The sequence below is a fragment of the Mus caroli genome, chromosome X, assembly GCF_900094665.2.
Source record: "Mus caroli chromosome X, CAROLI_EIJ_v1.1, whole genome shotgun sequence".
In the NCBI taxonomy this organism is placed as follows: domain Eukaryota; kingdom Metazoa; phylum Chordata; class Mammalia; order Rodentia; family Muridae; genus Mus; species Mus caroli.
Window position 1 is genome coordinate 43,738,664 of NC_034589.1, and position 18,490 is coordinate 43,757,153.

The 18,490-nt window shown below is 37.3% G+C and overlaps 1 protein-coding gene across 4 annotated transcripts in view; it reads right to left on the reverse strand.

The window, feature by feature from the left end:
* Window positions 1–18,490, reverse strand: part of Mbnl3 (muscleblind like splicing regulator 3) — a 91,910-nt gene that overhangs the window by 35,774 nt on the left and 37,646 nt on the right. For 3 of the 4 annotated variants that reach the window (XM_029473570.1, XM_021153488.2, XM_021153486.2), the window contains exon 2: window positions 16,520–16,766. The exons of the other annotated variant lie outside the window; for it this stretch is intronic. In XM_029473570.1, coding sequence (XP_029329430.1) covers window positions 16,520–16,696 — 177 coding nt within the window. In that variant the 5' untranslated portion in view covers window positions 16,697–16,766. The remainder of the gene's footprint in view (window positions 1–16,519; window positions 16,767–18,490) is intronic. 4 annotated transcript variants of the gene reach the window in all.

An 18,490-nucleotide genomic window follows, 5' to 3' on the forward strand; every position in this document is an offset into this window, starting at 1 on the left:
TGGACTACTCATCCACTAATGTCCAGGGAAATGAGAGATTAATGCACATCTCTATATATACTCACATAAAATTTATCCAAGTACATACTCAAAACACAAAATTGGAATAATGTTTTCTGTCAATGCTTGTTTATTCATATTTAAACAAAGGACAGGGCTGGAGAGATGGCTCAGCAGTTAAGAGCACTGGCTGCTCTTCCAGAGAACCCAGGTTAAATCCCCAGCAACCACGTGGTGGCTCACAATTGTCTGTAACTCCAGTTCTAAGGGATCTGATACCCTCACAGAGACACACAAGCAAGCAGAATAGTAATGTTAAAAATTAAAAGTAATAATTTAAAAAATGAGGTTGGAAGGATGGCTCAGTGGTTAAGAGCCCTGGTTGCTCTTCTAGAGGACACAGGTTCAATTCCTGGGGCCCATAAGGTGAACAACCATTTGTAATCCAGTCTTGGGATCTGGCACCCTTTTCTAGCCTCCACAGACACTGAATGCATTTGATGCACAAACATACATACAACCAAAGCACCCGTGCACATAAAATAAAAATACAATGAAAACAAAGTAAAAGTGAAGGCCATGGCTAATTCTAATGGACAAAATAATAAATTCCAGATAGTGGTTATAATAGGCTCACACTGCTGAATATAAATACATATCATAGAAGTGGCAATCAATTTAGGAATTGTTTGTTAGTCCCAGTCCCGAATTTATTTTTATTCATTAGTAATACAGAGTCTTTGAGTAGAATTTAAAAAGATTCAGATTTAGTAGGTTCCACATGAATGAAATGATACTATTCCGGGGAACTTTATATATCAATGGACATATAACAGAAACATTAAATGATGAAAGTGGAAAGACCCTAGAAAATCATTTAGTTTAGCATTTGTTAGGAGGTGTACTACAGACCATTGTTCCAAAGCTGGACTATCAAAAACAAGGAGTCTTAATCTAAGTAGTTGGAAGAAATGGCATAATATATAGCTTTCTCAAAGAGTGAAAATATACAAGAGTCCCATATGTCTTTCAGCAAAGGAATCTGCTCACTCAGTCTTGTTTCATTAATGAAAAACTACCCCATTACATCAAATGCCCACTAGTATCTCTCTATTGATGGACTGGTGAAAAGACCAATCAAATTCTTCTTCCTCATGCTACAGAAAAACAAACTGAAGAGCAAACAAGAACTCATGGCACGGTGTAGGCCAGGATTGTTTTGTTGTTGTTGTTGTTGTTTCAGTTTTATGTTCATTTTCATTTCCGTCCTAAATCAAAACAGTAATTTTCTATTGCAATATTTTTTGTTGTTGTTTTGTTTTTGCCTAGACGGGGTCTCCTCAAAGTTAACAAGATGGGAGTGTTTTCCTTTGATTGCTAGGAAACAGCATCCCACCAGCATCGTCCCAGGCCCAGGACTTTCCTAGGTTTATCAGGAATTCTGCAGAGCCTGCTGTGGCTTTCTTTTGTGTGAAGGCTTCCTCAGGCCAGAACTGCGAGTCACCTCTGTCAAACTGGCTTTTCTACACTGGGACTTCTTTCCCCTGGAACCAAGCCAGTTACTCCAGGTTTTCCATGACTTAAGGGTCTCAAGTGAGTTTTAACTGTACTAAAACTCAGGAAGTAGGAAGGTATTTGGCAATTCTCTCGATTCCTATGGGGTTTAGTTATGTGCTATGCTTAAACACTGGGGTTTCCATTTAGCAAAATTAAATTTCCTGCCTCAATGTGAAATACAAGTTTCAAACAAGGATTTCATTTAGATAAATATCTTCCAAACATGTAAGAAGACCATAAGATGAGAAAAAAGCTAATTATTGTTCAGCTTTTTAAAAGTTAGTTTTGCGAGACTCGGTGTCAGTAAGTTTGATCATTATGTCACAAAATACAGCCACCTATCTGTCCATGCACACAAAAGTTGTATAATGAGCACTATGATGACTTACTACTGCATTTTAAAATTAGGGACATAAAGATAAAAATCAGGAGCTCTCGTGCTAAAGATAAACCTCCCTTCAGATGCTAAGTCTGTAAGCGTGAGGTCATGTTACAAAGCTCAGAAGGAGACAAATGTATTCACATGACAAGTAGCATTCTCTTCCAATTCGTGACAAAAAATGTAATTTCCAAACAGAAAGTCTTACTTGGTGACACGGGCCACCTCTAAAATCTTTGGCAACATGAACTAAGTCACACTTTCTTTGTCATTTCATACATATTTATCTATAGTCTAAATCCGTTATTTAAGATTTATTTTAAAATGTAACCTCTAGAGTCAAGACAGTTTAGAGTGTCATACAATTTCAAAATAAAACTCCAAACCCCAAGTGTACTATATTTAAATAAACTGTTATTTTCAGCAAAATGTGTCTGAAATTCGTCTAAAACTTAGGTCAGTTATCTTTTATGTTCTGTAGACAAGGAAAGAACTGATTCTGTCTTGCCTTAACACCCACTAACTTTCCACAATTTCTTACGAACTCAGAGATCCATGTTTCAGAGATATAAAGTGAATCAACAAACTGCCATGAGTGAGGCCACTGCCATGACTTTTTGAAGAAGTGTGTTTCAAAATGATCCTCTTCAAGCCTGGTTCAGTAAATACAGCAATCTCATTAAATTCACCTTCTGCTTTCGGTGAGCTTTTAATATTTGTCAGTGATGAAACTGTTCCTGAAGCAGAGCATCTACAAACAATGTAACTAGAACATGGACTAGTCTAAGTAAAATAAAGAGATTCAGGAAGGTTTTATGTTTTAAAATAAATCAACCCTTCAGCCATAAACGAAATGCCTCATGCTCTTACAGAGAAGAAGTTGAAACACCATCATTGCCAAAAGATATGTATCTCCAAATCCCAAACAAGGGGAAAACATAAGCAAAGCCAAGAGCAGAGAGAATTAATTAGCTGTATTTAAAATTTATCAGTTTTACTCCCACAGTAACTTAAAAAGCTGGAAGACTTAGAGAAGGACTGGTATACTTGTAAAGACATGGTACTTTTTACAATGTGAAAACTTTTTATTCAGCACAGAACGGTGTCATGGTGCTACAGTGCAATCTAATCTGTACTTTATTGAGTGGAGTCCTCAAGTTGGGATAGAACAATAAAAATAAAACAAATCTACCCTAGGTATATTGTGTCTTCCTTGTCAACCAGGATAAAGTTTAGAAAATGGGATTTTTGAAAAAAAATTAAATGAGTTCATCTGTTTATACTGTCTCTATAAGGCAAGTCAAATTCCAGTCTAGAAAATATTTCATAAAACCAATAAAGTAAAATAAATCAGGTAGTGTAAGAACATCAATATGCAGGTCTCACTCATGGACTTTTCTACTAAAGGTAATTGGAGCTTTTTTTTTTTTTAATCTTATTCCATGTCATGTTTTGCAGTGAGTTTTTACATACTAGATTCCATAAGGATAAGAGAGGGCTAAAGTATTCACACTGCTCATAAGGATGCTGGAGGGAAGATATACAGTTTTTGCTTAGGTTACTTGCCATGTGACTATTGTTAACATAGGTTTAGGTTTTCTACTAATCCCATCACAACAAAGTCATTTGAAGAACTTATAGGATGGTTTGAAGTGGTTTAATTTTGGGGAGTCAGTGTCTTACCATATAGTCCAGCCTGGCTTCAACTGAAACTCCTGACCTTCCTGCCTCAGCTTGGGAGTATTGGGATTACAGATGTGTGTGCCCCACCTAGTTGGTTTGCATTTCTTCACCGTGTATCCATCTTAATACCGTTGTCTGCCTTCATTGTGTGTTTACCACACTCTGGTTAAAGTGTTATAAACACATCGTTTCATTGACTCTTCCTAGTGGAGAGAATTGAAATATAAAAGGAAGGACGTGCCCAGGCTGACAGAGATAACAAAGGTGTGGACTTCAACCCAGGTGCTTTATCCTAGCTACAGGTCACATTTTAAGGACCAAGGCACCTTACTGCCTTCAAATACTTTGTCCGTACATTTGTTGCTTATAAAATTTTGTATCTGTATTTGGCATGTTTCACAATACTGACAATAGAGCTTTGGAAGTACAGAAACTCACTACCCTTTCTAAAGCATTATAACAGACACATGTCTAAGATCATTTTACTTCATTTCACTTTCACATATTTATTCAGCAATATGCTAATTGCCTATACAATATTCCATGAGAAGTTTCTATATGATCCACAAAATAAAGTTCTGTGATCAAAGAATTTTAAGAGATGTCAGGTTATAAAACACTGGGAAGAACAAGGCACAGTTGTAAAGATTCTGCAGCACTGAAGAGTTATTTTGAATTGTTACATTTCTTTCTCTAAACTAAAGCCTTTCAAATATTCATGTTTATCAGAATCACTAGTTGTGTTTCTTGAAAACAGAAGACCAAGCCTACTCTTTGATTGTCTTCTTCAGCAGGTGTAGGACACAGCAAGAGAACATACACCAAGTGCCCAGATAAAGATAGTCTGCCACCATACTTTTGTGCACCTCTGCTCTCAGGGAATACTGTTCTATTTATCAAACAGATTTAGCTCTTTACCACGCATCTTTTCCTGTTGCTGATAATTCTATTTCTAAAAGGCCACAGTGAAGAGTTGCCCATTTTTCCTCCATGACTCTGACATCAGTAATGGTGCTAGCAGTGATGTACACAAAAGCCAACGTAGATCACTAAAGCGAAAGATGAGGCTTTTCAAAGTTACTAGGAAATGAATTCATTTTCTGATTACAAAAATAGGGCTATTAGTTATAATGGCAAGTAAGTACATGAGAGCTCTGGTTCCATGGTGAGCATATTTGCTCTCCAACCTTTGCCAGAGTGTTTTTCTGAGTGTTTGCTAAGGACTCAAATGGAAGTGAAAAAAAAACCCTCCCCCCAGTTTGCCTTAAATTCATACCTTCACTGGCTGCAGAAGCCCTAGTCATTTGAAAACATTACTCCTCCTCTTCATTCCCTCAGAAACACATATCTGGAAAATATGAGGTAAAAGCATTTTCTTGCTTTTACCTCAAAACAAACAACCCAGTGCTGACTACAGTGTCTCAATATGGATACTCTAAAGCTGAAGATCAGCAGATTCCTAACTTTCAAAGCAAGCGCTGGATACAAAGTTCATCTGTAACCTTGGCGGCATAAAGATCCTGAGAGCTCCCTGGCTGGCCAGTCTAGCTGAAACTGCTAACTTCTGGCTCAAGAAAAGACCCTGTCTCCAGGCGATAAGGCAGAGAGAGCTAGAGAAAGACATCCAAAGTCCTCCTCTGGTCTCTGCATGTGAATACATGGGCTTATTTATATGCATGCAATGCGCACGCGCGCACACACACACACACACCCCATCCCCTCTCCTACATAGTGCTGGTAAAGCCCTAAGAGCCTTAAATATGCTATGGCTGTTGTACATTCTCAGTCACCCTCTTTCACATAATGAAGAAAATACCAACACCCATTCGACAAGTTGCACGTATTTTTCTTTTGCCAAGTTGCACTGACTGCATTTCTTCTTCACTTTTCCTTTAGACTGAAAAATACGTCTACTGAATGTATGCAACACATTATGATGTGACTTGTGTATAAATGAGATTGTATCACTGGATACCGCTTTTTAAACTGAGATCTCTAGTTCTCAATACTGGAATGTTCCCAGAATGGTAGCATGTCTAAATGAAGTTGTCTAGGAACTTAACAAACTGTAAAAAAAGGCAACTGAGACACAAAATCAGATTCTCCCCATGCTGATCTGCTCTGTTTCCACTCAGACATGTGTCTACAGATTTTGAAAAGGACCAAGAACACAGGTATTTTTCCAATAGGATCATTACATTAGTCCTGAAGAGTAAACTTGATGCAGTAGGGATGACAGGATGTTCTTTTAAAATTGGATAAGTATATCAAATATCCAAAATCTAGAGTAAAGTTCATGACTGGGCCCCAAATGTAAGAGCTTTCAGGTAATCGTAAGGAAGTAGGAAAACATACTGAATTGCCTTGCTTTCTCCCTGATCAAGGAAACCATTTAATACTACACTTATCATGGAAGGTCAGCCTCATCTCCAAGTTACAGAGCCTCAGGAGAGGTAGAACGAACACTAGGACTTGAAGCCCATTGAGGACTTGGGAATATAGCAGAGATAGCAAGGGCGACCAGGATGGATAGCTGAGGAGGAAGAACGAGTTTTATGGGGAGACTTGGGATTTCCCTGACGTATCTCTCAAAACACGGAATAGATGTCACATGCCATCAAAACAAGGCAAACAAAATTTGAAGAAAAGAGCCTTGATTCTTTTGACAGGTCAGTTGTCCATTAGCACATTCAAATCACAGTTATGGAAGTCATTGTCAAAGCTGACTTTAGCTGAATGCTACTAAATACTTCAAATACTTCACTTATTTTCTTCTTTGTCAAAACATTTAAAAAAATTTCCAGGAACTTGACTCTGTCTGTCTGTCTGTCTGCCTGCCTGTTCTTCTGTGGTTATTTGTATGTTTTGTGATGGGGTCTCATGTAGCCCAGGCTGGACAGGAACTGATTATATAGCCACAGAAGACTCTGAGATTTTGATGCTTCTCTTTCCAACCACCAAATTCAGGGACCACAGACCCTAGCCACCATGCTCATCTTATCTTTCCTGTTTTTGAAAGAAAGCAGAGTCAGCGGCCTAAACTGGCTCCTATCTGGGTTACTGAGGATTTCATAGGGCTCAGAATATTCTCCTTTGAATACCGGACATTGCTATCCAGGAACGGTCATAAACATGGGGAGAGTGCAAGAGAGTTTACTGACTTAAAAAATTCAAAGCTCTAATTCATATGCCTGCCCAGATACCCTCCATAAAATTATATTTTCAGACTATACTCAGTATTTTTCTATTTGTTTTCAAAGCAGAGTCTTTCTACTAAATTGTAGTTATTAAGGATTTTTTAAAGTGTTTGCATGGCTTCCCTGCATTACAAATTTTCATTGCCTTTATGGTCAGACTCTAAGAAATAAGAATGATCTCATTATCATTAATCCTAATTTTAATAACACCTTGATTGGTGAGCTACCTTGCGCTAAACATTTTAATACAAAGGTATGTTTAAATTTTGCTAGATTATCACACAAGTTTTTTAAAAAAATAATAGTTAACGGTAGCCAGACACAAAAACACTGAAGGTACCAATATAAGGTAAAAGTACACAAAATTCAACATTTATAGAATATCCAACAACATTTGAGTAAAGAACAGGTCTATGATTCTGAGGAATAGAATTCCATTCGCACAAATCTGTAGTTTATTAGCCTTCAAATCTAGGCTAAATGCCATTGAGTAAAGAAAGTTGGTGATAATTTTATAAAAGTTTCATCCATAAGATGTTTGTTTCACTGAACAAGTGCTTTTAGTTTAAAGGCACTATTACGTTCTAGTCACAAAAAGTTATAATAGTAAGATAGCATCTATTACAAAACAAATAAAATAACAGAGAATGGGAGCTCCTTATTAAAGCTTCATTTAAACTTTGTTTTTGACATGGGCTATCAATAGGTACCTTAGGCTGGCCTCAAACTCGTGATCCTTCTTTCTCAAGCTCTCAGTGCTAGGACTGCAAGTGTGTGCCACTACAGCCAGTCTAAAATATGTGGTGTGTGTGTGTGCGCATGTGTGTGTGGTACATGTGTGCACAGGTTTGGAGGGATGCACACATGCATGCAAGTATGTAGAGGGCAGAAGTTGATGCTAAGCGTCCTTCTGTATCATGTGTTTTGTTTTGTTGGTTTTTTTTTTTTAAGGATCCTCACTGAATTTGGAATCCACTAGAGATCACCCATTCTCCACCTGTAGTCCTGGGATTACAAGCATGCACACTTGGCTTTTTATGTGGGAGTTGAGTATCCCAACTAGGGTCTTCATGCTTACAGAGTAAGCACCTTGACAATTCAACCATTCATCTATTTCCCACTCTAATTTTCTTTAATTAAACATTATTTCCTTATTTTTGTGTGTATGGGAGTTTTGTCTGCATGTATGTCTGTGCAACACATTTGTACCTGGTGCTCTACAGAGGACAGATGAGGCTGTCAGATCCCCTGGAACTGGAATTACAAATGCTTGTGGATGCCAGAAATTGAACCCAAGTCTTGTGCAAGACTAGCTAGTAGTCTTATTTACAGAGAAATACTACTAGAGCCTCAGCCTAAAAACTTGCCTAAACGGTTATCACTGAAAACTATGTTAAAATATTAGTGTGATAATCCAATGATATTCAATTAAGTCTTTACTTTTAAAAGATTCAGTAACTGCAAATTCATCCAAGCAATCTAATTTCAAGTTGAATATGTGATTTATGGGGCTACAACAGATTGACAAATATGTACACAAATGGTTTCACCCTTGATGGCATTCTCTTACCACTGCCATGACCTGATTCAAACACACACACACACACACACACACACACACGTCATTTAAAAAGTACCCTAGATTTCTCACAGCTACACAATAAATCCTAGAGTCCTAATTCTGTACTGTCTCCATGTGTGTTGAAGACAGAACTCAGAGCCTTATGCATGCTAGGCAAGCACTCTACCACAGTCACATTCTCTATGTGGCTCACTGAGTTTTAAGACCACTCCCCTCCAATGTAAGCTCCATGCTCCAGCCTGTCCAAACTTAACACTCAGACACACCTGTATCCCCTTTCTGACTTTGCTTAGCTTATCCCTTCTGCCAGAATATCTGTCTATCCCTTCTTCAAAGAATGCATCAAACACCGCTTCTTCCATGTCTGTGTCTTTAACCTCTACAGCTGGACATAATCCCAGTCCTTTCCTTCCTGTGGACTCTTAACTGTGAGATAATAAATGGCGTATGTCACATGACAGAGCTGCCTTATACTAAGACATCAAGTAGGAGTTACATCTTCCATAATTTTGTGTACTGAGCCCAATCAGTGTCTAATTAAGATGTTTCAATAAATGTTTGTTAAACAAATCATGTCTTTGGGAATTGAATTCATATAGAACTTCTAATGGATATAAGAGGACTTTCAGCATTAAATAACCCCTGACATTTATACAAGTTCTGGTAACAAACCACAAATAGTCCTCCAAAGTACCTGCCTGCAGCTCCAGCCCTTTGAAGGGGCTTCCATATAAGGTACCTTCTTGGCTATTAAAAATGAAAAAAACAAGAAGTTGAAAAAACTGCAAACTATGCTATCTGAGAAGCTAGAAAAATGTAAGTTTATGTAAGTGATGAGCATAAACATTCACAAAAAAACCCAACTTCTGCCATTAGGTATTTTGAAATCTTTGAGGCAAGAACACAGTGTTCCTGAAGATGTTAGGAATCCTCAAGTTGGAATGTCAGTGTTCCTATAGTACACAAACAGGCCCAAGGACAAAAGTGAGGACAATATGACAATGTATCTTAAAACAATCTCATCTCTGGGTAAAAGGTTAGGGATAGTACAGTGCTGCCCACACAATGTATTTCAGGGCATAAAACAAAGCTAGATACAGAGTGTGAAGTCCTCTGTTATTTCCAGCACTTGGAAAGGGCAGGAGGGCTTAGACTTAGAGGCCACTCAGGGCAATTCGAGGGTGGGGAGGTGAGAGTGTGTGCGTGGGTGGGTGGGGAAACACCCTCATAGAAGTAGGGAAGGGGGATGGGATACGGGGCTTCAAGGGGGGAGATCGGGAAAGAGGATAATATTTGAAATGTAAATAAAGAAATTATCCAATAAAAAGAAAAGAAAAAGAAAACATGGGCTACAAAAACAGCTCACCAGTAGAGCTGGTAGCTAGCAGACATTCAGCCTTTCAATTCCATTCCCAGCAATGCAAAAAGGCAGCAATACACTCTGTACATGTTTGTATGTACAAGAGTTAGAATATCGCGACTATGTAGTTTGTCAGCAAATTGTGGCTGGCACACAAGATATATCTCGGTTAGGAGAATGTGCTGGATTTAACACAGTTATATTACTATGAGCTCTACACTTTGAAACTTGGGATGATTTTCAGAGTTTGGAAACCACACTCACTGTCTATGCTTAACCAGAAGATTATGGGCAGGTGCAAAGGTTAATTTTTATACCAACTTTTAGTGTGTTGACAATCAATTTCAGCAGGAAAAAATATTCACTTATGATAGAAAACACAGTTGAAGACATATATACATTTAATAAAGTCATAGCTGGAAAACTATTTCTAATGATGTATCCTATAGCCATATGTTCTTTAACCAAGGAACAGATTACTCATGAGAGTAAATAGTACTGCACAGATGTATCATAAAATATGTAAATGATTTAGTCTATTTCTAGTGACCACGTGGTTAATTGCTGATAGGGGAGATCATTTAGAAACTCAAACACTGACCAAAATGCAATATTTACTGACTTTTTAAAGAGAGCAACATCAAGAGAACACAAAGCAGAACTTAAATATATGTATAATTACATCTGCCAGGAAACTTGACCCTGGGTAAAGTAACTGTCAGTGTAGGGATAAAAACACTGAAACACGCCAGGCATGCTGGCCACTCCTTTAATCTCAGCACTCAGGAGGCAGAGACAGTGCATTTCTGTGAGTTCCAGAACAGCCAGGGATACATAGAAAGAAGCTGTCTAAAATTAATTAACTAGCTAATCAAATAAATTAATAATAATAAAAACCCAAACAATGCCATAACATCAAAGAGGATTACAAATCCAGATTATATATCACTAATTGCTAAAACAAATTTTAAAAATCCAAACAGAAACAAAAATTATTTCTATATTGCCCTAACAGGGAAGAGTTTCTTCATAACCAAGGAGCTGACATATAACACAGCATTTAATTTCAGATTTTCAAGTGTCTCCTATCACATGGGAATGGTATAATCAAAATTGCAATTTAGCAAATACATTCTTGGCCGTATCCTGAGTTATATATCACCAGGTGCCCAATTACAATTTGGCTGCAAGGTGGGAGAGAAATGGCTTTGAACTATGGTCCTATAAAACAACATTTTTAGTAAAGTCAACTAGAGTTCCAAGGTTTTTTTTTTTTTTTAATTCATTCTGAGGCTAAAGAGCTACTCTAATATTTCCAGGTGATTGGTGACAGATATCACCAGCTAGCCAGTGCACTTTACTAGTAAGTACACGGCAACATTAGAGAGTATTATGAAAAATCAGCCACCACTCTGGTTAACTAACCCAACACTGCAGGGGTTGGGGAAAAGAATGGACAGAAACAACTCAGTATTTTGGTGCTTGGGAATTGAGAAAACTATCATCATAATGATTAACAATAACCTAAGAGTGTTAAGCATTATTGCTGATATCAGTAATCTTAGCACTTGGGAGACTGAGTCAGAATTGTCAAGAATTAGAGGCTAGTCTTGGCTGCTTCTAAGATCCTGTCTTAACACATAACCCCAGAAAAGGAACTAAGAACTAAGCTTGAACCATAAAATTGACTTTAAATACCCCTTTGATATTTTCTCCATTTTTCTTCTCAGTTGTAATAAAGACTCAAATCATCAAGCTCTTCCGATAACTTTGTAGGGATCTTGGGAAATTAACTTTCTCTTCCTACTTCTTCAGTTTCCTCATATAGAAACGGTAAAGATTTTTAATTGAATAGTCTTTCAGCAGCCAAAATTCCTCATTTCCTAGTTTTGTTTTAAATTCTATGGACACAAAACTTCCTTAAACTAATTATCTGAATTGCTGAGCCTTTGGAGACCAGTTGGAGAAATTGAAGTCAAGTCCTTTCTGTAGGAGCTTTGCTTGGTGCTCATTCTCTGGTTTGGATGATTCTGTCATGAGTGGGCTATAGGCTTCTAACACTTAGGGAATCTGCTGGAGAGTATACAGGGAATGTGTCTATTATTTTTGCAACTTCTCTCTAAATCTAAATTTATTTCAAACAAAGAGTTCAAAGAATCTGAGGATGTTTAGGTGCTAATCAAGAGTCCAGTTTTCATTCAAATGAGATTTTTAAAAATATCCCTCAAAAGACTATATAAATGAAGGCGCATTCCTTTTAAGGGCAATATCCAAGATATTTTTAAGGAAAACTTTATGTTTCATGACTCTCAGAAAGACAGGCTTGATAGTACAAGCAACCCTCTCTGCTGGAGTTCATAAATGGCACTATCTCTTGTGTAATCCTTGGGGCTCTGGTCAGAGTCTGGTGTCTGGCAAGCTGTACCTAAGCAAATGTGCAGGAGCAAATATACAGTCAAAATAGTCTTTATTGTGTGGGGCTGGAGGTCAGACTCAGGGCCTTGACTATGCTGGGCAAATAACCACTGTGCTACAGTCTCAGCTCCCAAAGACTTAAGGTCATTTTAAGCTACTGAGGACTGCTGTGATTAGTGGCTCTAAAATATAGAACATATGAATCCTAGAGCCAATTATTACCTATAAGCATATTGATATTTATATATGATATGTTTTATTTTTCATAGTATCATTGTGCTTAAAGTTGGATGACATTATTTAGAGGTCTTGTATGTACATTACTCTCCCAGTTCCTGTCATTTAAGATTATATATGGATTAGCGTATTTATCCTCTGACTATGACTGCTGTGGCTTAACTAGCATGTAGTTGTTACCAAACTACCCAAAGTATGGATTAGGACAGGTAGATATGACTGCTGTCAATGTGCTATAATGCAATACTTGTTGCATTTATGTATTTGCAGTAGAGCAGGTAGATGATCAAGAATAGAGTGGGAGGTTCAAGATATGCCTGATATTTTTGATGCAGAGTAAGCAGGTGGCTATGAAAACAATCACAAACATATAGTCTTTTGTTAAATCTACAGGGAGTTCATTCAAAATGCCAATCTAAATCAATGCCAGCACATAATACCAAGGAGTCAGTATAGGATGAGTTAATTAATGCCACAGGAAGTTTGAACTAAATGTACTAAGAAGACAAGGCAACTGAGTAAAAAACAGCTGCATAGTAACAAGACAGAAGACTTTTCTGTGTAGCTGAGAATTCATTTACAGGCATCACAAGCTAGATTCTCATTTGAAAATGGTGCAGTGTTCATGTAGTTATTGGTGCAGCCCTTCAGCACAATGCACAACCAATCCATTCTGATCATTCTTCCTATTTTCATGACCTCCCCTCATTACGAGGGGACAATAGGACAGTGTCTATTGTGCCTATAATGTAGGCAAAGAACCATCATCTCTTTGAGCAGCTAGTACTAATGGAACACACTCACACACATGCACACAACACGCATGCATACACATATTCACACTTATGCATGTGTGACTCCAAAAAAAAAAAAAAAAAAACCCAAAGCCTACAAATCAAAGGATTGCTTATTTAACCACTGGGGGGAAAAACAGTACACAGATAAATTCAACGGTGCTTCAATTATACAAATTCAAGAGGAACAACGAATGTGTCAGCAATAATTAAGGCACGTTCTCTGTGTGTTGTGAATATGATAGGAATACAATCAGCATAGGTCAATTACCCTGATCTCAGGATAGCTTTCATGCATATTTTGGATAAGAAGCAATACAAAAAAAAAAAAAAGGAAAGAAATACAAAGCTTTTATGCAGACATGGGACTCTGATGAATGCGCTATCTCAATGGCAAATTAAATAATTATATAAAAGGCTTTGTATATTTGAAATATTTAATTTTCATGAAAAGAAATTAAAACTGTAGGAATTATGTAAATCATTTTATTTAGTCTTACTGATCATCAAGAAATTAACACAATGCCTGAATTTAAGAGCAATGGATCCAAAAGAGAATACAGCATATGAAAATAATTAAGTGATTTACTTATTGTCCTCAAAGTGTTTACTTTATAGTAAGCATTCTTTTGCCTTTAATAGAAACACTGACATGAAGTCTATAGAAAATTTTAGAGGTGTGTATCTCCCTCACTCTATGATGCCTAGAAAGACAGATTCTTTAGACCATGATGAATTCCCTATCACAGAGTAAACCACAGAACACTGATGTATGTAAATTGTAGAACTAAAATCACCCTCACCACAATGGATTTGGGCACATGAGCTTGCAGCATTAAGTAATAAATTCTACCTAAATGGAACTCTTTTGAATAGCTCCTAAAACCAACACTCCATTCTTTGTAAGAAGTTAACCTCATACTTGACTCACTTTGTACCTATACTTTTGTTTCTTGTTTGTGTTGTCTCTTTGGAATCTCTGCAGACATTGTGAAAGCCAAGTAGTGAAGGGATTATGCACTTATTAAAGACTAAGTAACTCAAGGTTTGAGAGACAAAGAAGCTGGAAGATGAGATTAGTAGGACTGGCACTATATTCCAGATCTCCAGAAGAAGGTGAAAAAGGACCTAGTACAATGCCTGGACTTGCATGTGCCCTGGGTGAAAGATGCCATGACTTAACTAGCTCAACAATCCAGTCCTGTCCTAAACTGAAACTAATACACAGAAAACAACTGTAGAAACAGCATGAAGTGAACAATGAAGAAACGTCTTTTCTGAGAGAGGACCTCACTATGCTGCTCACGCTGGCCTGAAACTTGCTATGTAGACTTGAACTCAACATAGAATCACCTGCTTCTGCCCACTGAGTTCTGGGGGGAAAAAGGTGTGTGCCACCAGGCTTAGCCAAAAAAATAACCTTTTTAGTTATTAGATCTGCTTAAAATAAAAGCAGTTCAGAGTTTTTCAATGTTAGTACTACCCTTTGTTTTACCATAATGGGATTCCATAACTGGAATAGTCCATAATAAAAACTAGCAACCAAGAAATTAGCAAAAATACATACTTTTAACTTGAATATCCCTAATTTTAAAAACTAAAAAGCACCAAAATCCAATGTTCTGAACACAAATATAATGTTATTATTGGAAAACACCATACATAACCTCATTCTGCATCAAACAATAGATGAACAACACCGCATGAAAATGACCTATGGGCCCTGTATAATAGATTATATATAAAGTATAAATGAATTCCCTGTTTGAAATTGGGTTCCATCCCAAGATTATCTCATCATGTACATGAAAAGAACCCCAAATATGAAGATGAAAATGGCCCCAAATCTGAAGAACTCTGAAGTGTGAAGCACTTCTGGTCCCAATCATAAGAGCCATGCATAGCAAGCCATTTGAAAATGTATTCTGAGGATAGCAGCATACAAAAGAACGCACCTGTAGTAGCCAATGCAGCAGCAAGCAATGACAATGTTAGTGGGGTAAGTTGATCATTATGACAGTCACATAATATCACAGAATTTCTAAAAATTCTTGCTAAACCTATTTCATTGGCCTGTAATTTCAAAATTCATTTCAAATTCATGAGAGCAAATCTTTTGATAAAACAAGAATCCATTCACATGTTTTGCTTCTCTGGTGTAATTTGGATATTCTTTTCCTTACATTAAATAAAACATGAAAACATTGAATAAAACATGAAAATGAATACATTCGCATGGTACACGATCATTTATGTCCTCCTGTATATAGCACCTGCCCTCATATTTTGCTATACTTAAGCTTGACAAATGTGGCAGTAAGACTTTCTTAATACTTACAAATTAGAACTTTTCAGTTGTGTGTTCAAGGAGAGACATTAGTGAAGTTAGTTTTATAACAACATGCCTAATCTTCATGAACAGTGAGGTTTTAATTTACATGCTCCGTCTGACTGGGTGACTGCTCTTATATGGCATTTATATCTTACTAATATGCAGAATAAGATATATATATATATATATATATATACTTATATATATATGTATATATACATATATGTATAATTAATTCCTAAAAGGGTTTTTTTCTCTGTTGCATGAGAATTTTGATCACTGCACTCAAAACCATAATTCTATGAGCTGGAGAGATGGCTCAGTAATGAAGAACACTTGTTGCTCTTATAGAGGATTTAGGTTTGATTTCAAGAACCTACATGGTGGTTCACAACCACCAATAACTCCAGTTCTGGGGCATCTGATGCCTGCTTCTGACCTCCAGTGGGTAACAAGCATACGCATGTTAGACATATACACAAGCAGGCAAAACATTCATAGTTATCACAAAATGAATAATTCTAATAAATTTTTAAAGTCTAAATTCTAGATAGAAATTAAAATCCTATGAGATGGTAAATTGGCTAGCTTGGTCGTAAGTGCCTGGAAGCCCAGTACTCAGAAGGCAAAGGCATAAGGGTTACTACAAACTCAAGGCTAGCCTGGTCTACATAGTAAGTTACAGACCAGACGGAGATACATAGAGAGAACTTGTTTAAACTTCAGCAAGTTTACAATATCTCAGTCCTACAAAAATTCATGAGTTTTCATTTTACAAGTATATCTATCTTGATAAGTTGACTTTAGTATAATGAGCCTTCAACTGGCTTAGTTCAGCACACACAAAAGGGTATGCCTTGTCTTAAACCAAATAATAATTTTATAATGCTATTATTACTTTTACTCTTTTCTAGCACATCTTCTTTTCAAATGTCTAGAAATCAACACATTGAAGCAATTATGTGCATTCACACGACACTCACCTTTAGTGAATCAAAACAGGCCACCACTCGGCCATTTTCCACATGGCAAACTCTTGGCGGATGGGCAAACCTGCACTCTGCATCAGCTCGAGAGCAAGTTCCTCTCTGAAATTCTCTACAGACTTCTAAAGTCAGCCATTTGGTATCACGGATTAGAGCTACATTGACAGGTGTCATACTGAGAGCAAATTGGCAATCAAGTGCACCCTCTTCAGAGAATAATAGGACTGCAGATGGTTCAAGGAATCTAAAGAAATCAGAACCAAATGAGAAGTGAGAGCAGGTTGTTTGGTGAGTATTGGTTAGTTCTTAGGTTCTCACTAAAGTCAAGCCTGATCTGGTCAAACACTAAAAGCCACATAGGAAGTCAACATTATATCAGAATAACCAAAAAATCAAATTAGAGACCAAGTCCTAAGAAGGCAACTAGAAAGGTTAAGATATTGCATGCTATATTTTGTTCCTTTGCTGAATTTGCTTCAAATAACTGGCAGGCGTTCAAAAGAATCCTATTTTGTCTAGTTGATGGTTTCAATTATTCTTACAAAAAGCATATGTTGCTGGCTGCCCTTCAATTTATGGATGGTCTCCGATTGAGGAGAGAAAAGTCTATCTCCCCAACTCTTTGCTGTGAAGATTAAGTTTGGGAGGATGTTACAACCTAAAAATATAGTTTTTGCAAAATCAAGGGGAGGAAAAAATGACTAAGAAAACTGAGAACGACAGAAATAAACGAGCCAGTTGCTGACAGTGAACTACAAGCAAGGCAGGTTTTGTAGGTTTGGTAGGGGTGGGAAGCGTATGTGGGGAGAGGGCTTGGAAAGAGAGCTCTAGAGTAGAATCCAAGCAGCAGAGTTTTCAGAAAAGGCACTTTTCAGAACCTGCAAGAAAAAAATAAATGAAATTAGCTAAACCACTACAATCCTTCCTTTCACACTCTAGATTCTGAAAGAGATGTAACTACTCTATGTAAAACAGGAAGGAGCTACACAGACACTGCAACTTAGTACAGTCAGCTATAATCAATAAAAGGGCACTTCCCAATGTAGTACAAAACTGGGTAACATCCCAGTCTCTTAAAAATGATCAGTGATTTTTGATACATGCAGGGTATCCTGCATTTTGGTGTCCATTATGCAGAAAATATGACAGCCCCTTACACATTCGATTTACTTGTGTGTGTCTGGTTTTTGGAGGCACCAAGAATCCGTCGTTAAACTAATCTTATCATGGCCAATTGCAGCCTCTATTATTTGTCCTCAAACCAGAACACAGGAATGCATGTACGCATGGAAAACATATATGAAACACTTATGACACAACCCACTGGAGACTCACTTCCTAGGAAGTGAAATGAGGGGTGGAAGTAGAAAATGTGCTTTCAATTTAAGAAAATTCCTTGAGCAGTTAGGACTCCTGTTCCTGGGTGTATTTCCCGGGCTATTTATTAGTTTTTATGAAAGGAAGATTTCAACACACACACACAGGTAGGTGAGACAGAAAATGCTGTTGAAGCAATATGTTAGGTATTATGCAGCCTGAAGATTTGCAATTAGCCCAGTGTCAACCAGCGACAGTGGCAAGCAACTCAGCCGAAAAGATACATGCAAAGTTAATTTGCCAGTGATATGCCATGTGCGCAACCGGAAGTAACAGCGAAACAGAAGTCAGCTCGAAGCGGTCAATAAAGCAACTACCTTGTTAACAGCATCCAAGGGGAACTTCACACTCTTGGATATCCTTCACTTATTCTCTTTTACACAATCAACCCCTTATTGTTTGTCTTTTCCATAGTCCAGAGGAGTTTCAACATCACTGGACTGTTGAGTTACCATTGGGAATTTAAATGCCTCATCAATACAATTAAGCTTATCTAGTCAATGGCAAACCATGGTTTTTCCCCTCTGACTTCCTTCAGAGAAAGTTTTCTAAAATGTGTTGTAAATGACTTCGTTTTCTTACAGCTTACTG